The following is a 10,628-nucleotide window of genomic DNA, read 5'->3' on the forward strand; positions in this document are numbered from 1 at the left end:
ATCTAAAGATTTGACTATTATTCAGTTACTATCTAAAGATTAGACTGTAATATTCAGTAACTATCTAAAGATTTGACTGTCTTATTCAGTAACTATCTAAAGATTTGACTGTATTATTCAGTAACTATCTAAAGATTTGACTGTATTATTCAGTACCTATCTAAAGATTAGACTGTAATATTCAGTAACTATCTAAAGATATGACTGTAATATTCAGTAGTTATCTAAAGATTTGACTGTATTATTCAGTAACTATCTAAAGATTTGACTGTATTATTCAGTAACTATCTAAAGATTTGACTGTATTATTCAGTAACTATCTAAAGATTAGACTGTAATAGTCAGTAACTATCTAAAGATATGACTGTAATATTCAGTAGTTATCTAAAGATTTGACTGTATTATTCAGTAACTATCTAAAGATTTGACTGTATTATTCAGTAACTATCTAAAGATTTGACTGTATTATTCAGTAACTATCTAAAGATTTGACTGTATTATTCAGTAACTATCTAAAGATTTGACTGTATTATTCAGTAACTATCTAAAGATTTGACTGTCTTATTCAGTAACTATCTAAAGATTAGGATTTAATATTCAGTAACTATCTAAAGATTTGACTGTATTATTCAGTAACTATCTAAAGATTTTACTGTATTATTCAGTAACTATCTAAAGATTTGACTGTATTATTCAGTAACTATCTAAAGATTAGGATTTAATATTCAGTAACTAGCTAAAGATTTGACTGTATTATTCAGTAACTATCTAAAGATTTGACTGTATTATTTAGTAACTATCTAAAGATTTGACTGTATTATTCAGTAACTATCTAAAGATTTGACTGTCTTATTCAGTAACTATATAAAGATTAGACTGTATTATTTAGAAACTATCTACATCTCAATGATAAGAAGTACTATTCTTCATCAGTTATATTTTATTGACTTCATTTCACCTTGGTCTGAGGTCTTTACAATCTCTATAATTATAACAATATCGGAATTCTATTATAGTAATTAAGTCTCAGGAAAAGATTGCCATTTAAAAACAGCTTGTATATTTAGGGACAACATTCATGACAAAATATCATTTAGATATCTTACCCAATAAGTAAAGACTTCAAATTCAGTGAAACCTTTGTACTACAAAACCTCTCCTATCCCTCATCCTCAATCAGAGTGTCATAATATAGAAATTAGCATGTCTGTCAATCTGGACCAACTTCTTTAACCTTTGTTCATTTTTACTTGTATCTTTAATGATTTTTATTAATTCTGTCTATATAAAAAAGAAGATATGGTATGATTGCCAATGAGACAACACTCCACAAGAGACCAAAATGACACGGAAACTAACAACTATAGGTCACCACACAGCCTTCAACAATGGGCAAAGCCCATACCTCATAGTCAGCTATAAAAGGCCAAATGTAAAACAATTTAAATGAGTAACTAGTTTATCTTGAATTATGCCCCTTTCACATTAGAAACTTTTACCCTTTATAAAACCAGCCTGAGAAAAATACATTATCAGTCCAGCATCTTGAGAATAGAGCAAACTTAAAGATTAAGCAATACTTAGTCTTTATTCTCTCAGGAAAGAAATATTGATGAAAATGATTTAATTTAAATTTCAGGATCTTGCAACATCCCTAAAACAGTTTTGAGTTCTTAAATTGAACAAAAATACAAAATGTCAAATCTAATTACTTGTAAATAATTAAAGTGTTTTTCATTTCTTCTGCCATGTAAAATTTCGTTAATGTTGATTATGTTTTATTGGTACTACAAGGACTATTCAAATCAATTAGATAGAAGTTACGATAGCTTAACATCTTATTGATTAAGCCATCACCACAGACGCTGGATCATTGGATGTAGAACATTAAACTCGGAAACTGCTATCTCAGAGTTGTTCTTCATTATTTATCTCTACTTGACGTTGAAATGTAGTTTGACATATCTTGATTTTATTATTTGGCTTAGCAGACGACAATAACATTACTGAAAGAATAAGAGATTAGGCATTCATTTATATGCATAGGATTTGATAGGAAGGAGTGTAAAGTGTAGATTTATAGTTAAAGAGGTAACAAGATGTGACAGTGAAGTGTAGATTACAGCTCATATGGAGTAACAAAGACTTGGTTATTTTTACAAGTAAACAGAAGTTCTGTGGAGAGAAAGAGCTGTTTGTTGATGGTCCAAATGTAAAGGCTGTTAAAGTCACATACAAAAAATTAAAAAGCAAATAGTTGACCTATTTTTTCATGGCATCATTAAAATGAAAAAAATAAAAGTAATATGTATTCCGGTGATTAAACATGCCTGTCACTTAAAAATAAATGTGAAGTCTTTTAACAAAGTAGCAGTTCTTTTTTATTTTAATTAGGGAAACATCTAAATCTAATGACATCATAATGTTTTCTACAAAAATCACCTTTTAAAATAAATATGCTTTAAAATAGAGATATGAGGACTGTGACTTTACTTAAGCAGAAACATCTTGCTAACTGATGTTGAAAAATACAAAATAATAAAACTATAACCATTTCAAAGTTGAATTTTTATGTGAAACATAGGTGCTTTGATATACAGTTATGACATGCTGGGTGCTTGAAGTTTGGATGATTAAAAAGTAAAAATGTTTGGGAAATTTATTGCATTTGAGTATTGAATTTATTGGTCTTTTTTGTACAACTTGAGAAATTTTCTTTAGATAACATAAAAAAAGTATTGAAGAAAATGTCTAAATTATTCAATAGATTGATTGCACTAAAATGTCAATGTTTAGGACAAAGCAAGGCTTAAATTATTAGTTGATTATATCTGAAGCTAGCCGGAGATCGGTTTCTTGATAAAACTGGCATTAATGTCAGAAAGTATAGTACCTATTGCTCCACGTACTGTTGTTTAAGAATTGGTAACTTAGTAATCGGTAAATTGATTACAGATTTGTATATAACGCTGGAATAGTTTTCCTGTCTCCTTAAGTCAGCCCTAATTAACAAGTAAATTGTCATCTATCTTGTATAATTTATTCTGTTGGGAACAATATGCTAATGACAGAATACTCAGACTTTAGTAGCTACACAAAAAAATGCAATTCTTTTTTATGGTGTGTTTTTCTGTAGTTATTTTGAGATTGAATTGATCCAGGATTAATTTTGTACTGGAAGTGATCCCTTGAGAAAATTGCTTGCATATATATATATATATATATTTATATATGTATTTAGGAGAAGTGTCAATATTTCATATATCTTTATACAATGTTGTTGTCTTTTTTTTTTATTGAAATTTATTTATCATTTACTACTGCTCTGTTGGGACTTAGATTTGTCTAGAACACTGATATGGTGATAAGTGGCCAAAATTTCTGAAGATATACTTAAATAATTGAAACCAAAGAGGTATATAAGGGTAGAAAGGATCTTAATTGGCTCTTGAAATAAAAGCATTTTTAGTAACATACATGTAGTACCAAATTTGCACCTCTAGCACAAAATAAATGACTGACATATTAAAAGGTTTTCATAGAGACTTATATATAAATAATTTATATGGTTATCATTTGTCATTTTGAATGTCTTTTAAAATAGTTGACTAACACCTTGTCGTAGTCAAAAAGTGAGAAATACTGTTTCTGGAGGCAGCAGCAATGTATTACTCTGTGATTTAGTTTAAGGTGAACAAATATTGGTAAGTCAATGATACTTGGTATGCAGTTGTTTAGGCATTTACACATCTCAGTTCCATGGGGTTAATTTGTCCCAGCCCCCTCAGTCATTGTCATTTGTCTTTAAAACTTTGCTTAGTTTACGTGTTTAAGTTTTTGATGATGTCAGTTTATGGGGAACCACTAGTGGTAGGTCCATAATATTTGGTATGCAGGTGTACAAACATTGGCATTTCCAGGGAGATTATTTGGCCCAGCCCCTTCAGTCATGGCCGCGTACCGGTCTATTGACATTTGAAATTTTATCAACTTTAAATCAAAAATCCATAATAATGGAAGTGTTTATGATCAGATATAAATGGTCCCTTGCCAGATTTATTATATTAATAACGGGTCTGGAAAGGGGGAAGATTTAGATTGTAATTGATTCAGAATTGATATAAGTATTGGCGACAGTTTGTAGTCAGAGGATAAATCTATGTGACAAATAAATCTAATAACCCTAACACTGATTTGGCCAGGGAATTTACTCTTCACTAGATATTACAAGACTGAAACTAAATATTCTGTCTGTTACAGAATGACAAATGAACAAACTTTGTGATTAATTATAAGTATTACTGTTTTAATTGACTGGTGCTCTTCTGCAATCTAGCATTGCAACCAGTTGAAAACTAATTTTTCCGCTTCAATGGGTTTCACTTCTAGTACAAATTAAACATGGATTTGTTATAATAGACATTTTTAGTGGAAAGTCTTAATAGCGCTGTTGAAGGGTTAAAACATTAACAAGCATTTGCCTAACAGCATGAAATGAATAGGAGCAATTGATTTTTATCCTGAAATCAGAAAAGAGCGCTGGTAGAATTAATAAGCTAATGACGTTTGACAAAGGAAGGTTTATTAAATTGAAGCATTAAGTGGTAGATGGAAAGATAATGACTGTATATTCAGGTTGGGTCTGGACATGTAATGTTATGTTGTCAATATGGGTTAATGAAAAAAGGTATTTTTTTGGCAATTAAATTGAAAAGTACACTTTGGTCTGGGTTAAGGTCATAAAACTTTACTCAAGAATACAAAATAGATGCTCCAAACACCAAATCTACTATTTTGACTGGTTGGATCTCAGAGTCTCTAGTATGACATTTACTCTTACATTTTTCATGGCCTCGAGAACCTATACTGATGTCCAAATTAAAAGTGATTGATAAGTTGTCCTTTATCTATTTATACTTGTTATTTAAAGGCAATTTTGTTAAAGAATCGAAGAATTTTTTTGTGTCACCTGACATCAAAACTTTAGTGACACATACTTATAACTTGTGTCATCTTACAATATGTTATTGACTTGACAGACATCAACCACACTCAATAGACACATTGTTCTACAGAACATAAAAATATTGCACCTGATTTTTTAAATTTTGATATTAAGTCAGTTTTGAGGTTTCCCATACCATATAACTTGGACATAGCAATTTCTGCTTATCAACTCGAAAAGAAAATACTGAATTCACTAACCCAAATAATACAGTTGTTACATTCTGACTCACTATTGATTGCTACATTAACAAGAGGACACTGACCAATAGAGGGCGCTGAATCATTCGAGCATTCAATATTGCTGATATCACATATTTCAATGAAATTTGTGATAATTTAGAGGGACTTTTTAGTTACAGAAAATATTTGAACAAAGAGAGGTAACTCAAATTTGATGTTGCAGATTTGACTCGGTTACAAATGTTGTACATGTAAACAATAAAGGTATTTTTTGGTAAAATGATTGCTTCACTTGGTTAAATTTATCTTCTTTACTTTTCAGGGAAGTACAATACGAAAGAGAAAAATGTATGAAGAATTCCTTTGTAAAGTTTCTATATTGGGTAAGATATATCATAATAATTCTCATTCATAATAGTACATGCTTTTGGAAAGACAAAACTTAGATTTGTTTTGAAATACCTCATTGCTACAAAGTGTTTAACCAACAGAAGAGATTACAATTTAAAACAAGATTGTAATAGACTCTCAAATTCACAGTCATCCTCAACATAAAATTGAGAATGGAAATGGTTAATGTGTCAAATAGACAACAACTTGACCAAAGAGCAGAAAACAACCGAAGGCCACATACAAGTCTTCAATACAGTGAGAAAATCTCCCCCAGAGGAGTGGTTCAGCTGGCCCCTCAACAAAAATGTTTACAAGTTCAGTGATAAGGGACGTCAGTCTATATTGCATGACAATATATGACACTGGACATTTATCTAACAACAATCAATGAATCAAAATCAACATTGCTTTAATACAAATATTTTTTGGATAACTGAGGTGCAGTTGTGTGTAAAAATGACTTTGCCTTTGGTACATTCTTTCCTTAATATGGATGTAATAAACTGGTACTAGTTTGTTATGTGTTTTACCTGCTTATGTGAAATTTTTGTAATATATAGCATTTTTTACCACAATTCAATTTTAAACTCAAGTATCATAATTGCCTCATTATCATATTGAAGTATTCCATGAAATTTCTAGCTTTGTCTATTGAATTGACATTACAATCATAAAACGTTGTAAATATGTGTTCTTTAAACAGAAAATCTTGACAAATGGGAGAGACTAACAGTAGCAGATGCCTTAGAACCAGTACAATTTGAAGATGGAGAGGAAATAGTTAGGCAAGGGGAACCAGGAGAAGATTTCTTTATCATTGCTGAGGTAAGGGGAAATAGTTAGGCAAGGGGAACCAGGAGAAGATTTCTTTATCATTGCTGAGGTAAGGGGAAATAGTTAGGCAAGGGGAACCAGGAGAAGATTTCTTTATCATTGCTGAGGTAAGGGGAAATAGTTAGGCAAGGGGAACCAGGAGAAGATTTCTTTATCATTGCTGAGGTAAGGGGAAATAGTTAGGCAAGGGGAACCAGGAGAAGATTTCTTTATCATTGCTGAGGTAAGGGGAAATAGTTAGGCAAGGGGAACCAGGAGAAGATTTCTTTATCATTGCTGAGGAAAGGGGAAATAGTTAGGCAAGGGATACCAGGAGAAGATTTCTTTATCATTGCTGAGGTAATAGGGAATAGTTAGCTTTAGGGAACCAGGAGAAGAGTAATACCTGCCAACTGTCACTATTTGAGGGAGATTTCCCCCATGAGGGTTGCCAATTGGAAATTTTGAAATCGCAAGATTGTCAACAATTTAAAACAAAACAATCAATTTTACCATTGGTATAGCATTTAAAAAAGCTTTCAGAAGTAAATAAACAACATTAACATAAAGTTGTAGGCCCTTTCAAAGTTTTAGTAGAACTATGACAGCCATCTTGCATGTTCAAGCCCTATGAGCATTTTTAAATGTTAGCAGGTATGAAGATTTCTTTATCATTGGTGAGGTAAGGGGAAGACAGCAGTTATTGCTGAAATCATCCTCTGAAGGGACGTTCTTGTAAATAATAAAAAAATAAAATAAAGGAAGAATACAAGTTTGTACATTTAAAAAACATTATGTGTCTTTATTATGGTTTAGAGACATTAATTGATGATTTATTAATATTAAGAAAAGCAGATGTAGTGCAGTGTCTATTTGACAGCTATCTGAATGATATGATTGGGTAATTTACTATATACATTGTTGTTTCTTCAACAGGGTCAAGCTTCCGTTTTACAGAGAAAGTCAGATGATGAGGAACCAATAGAAGTAGGAAGATTAGGAGTCTCAGATTACTTTGGTGAGTAACAAATTATTCTAATGACTCTCCTCATCTTGGACAAAAGTGCATTGGCACAATACAAGAAAAAAATACATAAAACAATAATCAAAAAAGAAAACTTGATAAACAGAAACAAACAACACCCACTTTATAACAGGCTCCTGATTTGGGACAGGCCTTATTGTGTTGCATTCAAATTAAGTGATTAAAGCATCCGAAAGTCGTATTTCAAGGTCTGAATCTCTCAATCTATTATTGACATCATACATGTAATTTAAAAAAAAAAAAAAAATGAACAATATCACTTAATGAGTACGCAAGGACACAGAAAATAACTTGAAAATATCAGATTTCAACAATTAAATATTTATTATAAGAAAATCATATATCAAAGGATCAGGTTGCTGATTAAGTTTTAGTTTTAACACCTGATCTTAACTTCCTACCTTTAAATGTCATTTATATTATATCTTCTATTTGCAGGTGAAATTGCTTTAATATTAGATCGACCCAGAGCTGCCACAGTCATCGCTAGAGGCCAATTAAAATGTGTCAAACTAGACCGAGGGCGATTTGAGCGTGTATTAGGGCCTTGTTCGGACATTCTCAAGAGAAACATTTCACAATACAATAGTTTTGTATCATTATCAGTGTAGAACTTACTCAGTTGTATAGATTTTATTTTTTGATATTTTATGGACGCAGATGAAAAGTATTTTGCTATTTTTCCATGGATTTCATTTGTGAAATGATCTCATTAAATTCTTCAGGAAGTTTTGTATGAAATGTTTAACTGAATGTTTGAATGGAAGTTAAAATGATAAAAAAAATCTACCAAAACAAAGTGTTATGCCCCTTTTCCATTCCTTTCAAATATGTATATGAAACCCTCAAAATTTGATTAAACTACATAGAGGATGAATTTTCATGAACACATCTGTAAAAAGATAAATAATTCCTAGTTTTAGTTTTAGTTGACACAGGATCAAAAATGTCATAGAATGTGCATGTAAAACATGTTTTAAAAATTACACGAAATTATTCATTAAGATGAACTAAATGATTTTTTTATTCCCCTAATTAATAATATGCAAATTACCTATTTGATGAAAGTTAATTAATATGATTTTATGTTTTGTCTGCAGGTGTTGAGCTTTATACTTTAAAAGTCATATTTCCATGAGTTTATTTAAATGAAAATAGCAAAGTACTTTCTATATGTGTTGTTCCAAAGTCGTTAAAAATTATTTATTATTAATTTAATAAAGCTAGGGCTTAAGACTTGTGATAGGTTAGGCTTTGTTAGAATTGTACAAATTTTACTGTGCTGTACATTGCTTATATAGAAGTTATTGTACAGTATAGTATGTATAGGCTATAGCTTTTGGGGTATTTTATTAAGAATTTATGACTTTAACTAAACTAAGCATTACGAAAAAAAGATATAGTTCTGAGGTAGTGCTATTTTGATAGAGATATACATGATCTAAATCTTTTGATCTTTCCTATAAATTGGTTTTAAAATTGTAAAATCAAATAAATAATATTTTCTAGTTACAGTCATTGTCATTAGTTTGAATAATTATTTTGTTTTAGACTTATTATATAATATCCTATGTTCATTCTCGCAAGAAGATTTCTCAAAGGGAAAAGAAATTAATTCAAATTGCTAAAACCAGGTTTTTTGTCAAATGTTGGATGAGCCTCATTAATAAATGTTGTTTGACTGTGTGGCCTTTTGTTAATATCTTTGAAGATTAGATTTATTGTTTTGTTTTTGCCTGTTATTTTAAGTTTGTTTTGTTTGCTGACCAAAAAAACATATAGTTTATTTTAACATAGATGCTTACACCTTCAATACTTTTGAATGTTAAACAGTTGTTCCAAATTAAAATATTATTGTCAACTTTGTTTTTTATTAAGAGTCTATGACCTTGATCAATAGAAATTACTTGTATTAAAACAGTAATAGTAATCAGGGGCTGATCCGAATTTCTGAAAAAAGGGGGATATTTAAAAAAAATTGTAATAGTGTTCAGGGGGAGGGTTAGAGGGAAGATACGGTGTGCAATTTTTTGGTGACAGTTAATTGTATGCTAAAGATTATATTTTTTCCACTCTACAGGGAGTAAGCCTTCTATGCCTCCCTAAATCTGCCTACAGTTTATAGTCACGGTTGCTTTAATGAAAAAGTTGATTTTGATGTTTTGGTTTGATCCACTGGGAGCCAATCAATCGTATAATTATTAAGCTCAATTTACAAATGTTTATTTATTTGTTTCTTATCAAAATTTGTTCTTATTGATATATTCAGGAGGGCATTTTTTTTCCCTTAAAGTACTATTACCTCCCTTTCATTGAAAGTTTTTTTAATTTTTAACCTAATTTCAAATGATGACTAATTTATTAATAGAATTATTAATCCATGTTCCAGTTAACAACTAAATTGATTCTCCCCTCAATATCTTTTTGAAAGAATCAACCTTAAATTTTTTTACTGTCAAATACCATGTGTACAATGGGAGATAACCCCATTTGGTTTTATTTCAAAAGTTTTGCTTGCCGCCATTTATTTTATGTAGTAAAAGGTAAATTGTTATAGTTGTCATATTAATACATTATATTTAGGTTTTTTCCTGTTCTATTTATAAATAGCACAAAATATGTAGCTGCAATTGAAATAGGAAAATTATAATTAGTAGTGTTAGATTTTCAGATTTTTTTTTTGTATAATGATTGCAGTTTATGTTTAATAATAGTGAGTTTTTTTAGGTTTAATAAAAATCTAATTTAGATAATAACTTTTCCTTTAAATGTATTTTTCATGCAGTACAGCCTGAAGTAAAAATTCATGCATGTTTAACAATAATTTCTTTCCTTCTCTTTTGATATTATACAGTATAAACATCTGTTATCATGGGGGAAAATTCATTAGTTTTGTCTCTAACATTAATGTTGTTGGGTTTAAATTTAAATGATTTTTAGTAAGTAGAGATAGAAATGTTCTTACATGATGATTTTTTGAGGGTCTTTGAATTTATGGATAGTATCTAGTACATTTTTCTCCAAACAGCTTATTTAGAATTAGCCCATTTATTGTTTTTGATGAATTTTTAAATTTCTCTTCAACAATTGTATTATATTTGTCAAGCTACCTCTCTGATGTACAAGAAAACATTGGAATGGGTGTCAAGATGCATATCTGGTCATATAAGCATACCGGTAACTAAACAAA

At 30.1% G+C, this 10,628-nt stretch overlaps 1 protein-coding gene across 3 annotated transcripts in view; it reads left to right on the plus strand.

Annotated features, from left to right (window-relative positions):
* LOC134724639 (cAMP-dependent protein kinase regulatory subunit-like) overlaps positions 1-9,443 on the plus strand; it is a 96,396-nt gene extending 86,953 nt beyond the window's left edge. For all 3 annotated transcript variants that reach the window (XM_063587784.1, XM_063587785.1, XM_063587783.1), the window contains exons 8-11: positions 5,510-5,570; positions 6,284-6,405; positions 7,330-7,411; positions 7,877-9,443. In XM_063587784.1, the coding sequence (XP_063443854.1) occupies positions 5,510-5,570; positions 6,284-6,405; positions 7,330-7,411; positions 7,877-8,049 (438 nt within the window). In that variant the 3' untranslated portion in view covers positions 8,050-9,443. The remainder of the gene's footprint in view (positions 1-5,509; positions 5,571-6,283; positions 6,406-7,329; positions 7,412-7,876) is intronic.
* Positions 9,444-10,628: the final 1,185 nt, after the last annotated feature.

The sequence above is a fragment of the Mytilus trossulus genome, chromosome 7 (assembly GCF_036588685.1).
Source record: "Mytilus trossulus isolate FHL-02 chromosome 7, PNRI_Mtr1.1.1.hap1, whole genome shotgun sequence".
Taxonomy (NCBI): domain Eukaryota; kingdom Metazoa; phylum Mollusca; class Bivalvia; order Mytilida; family Mytilidae; genus Mytilus; species Mytilus trossulus.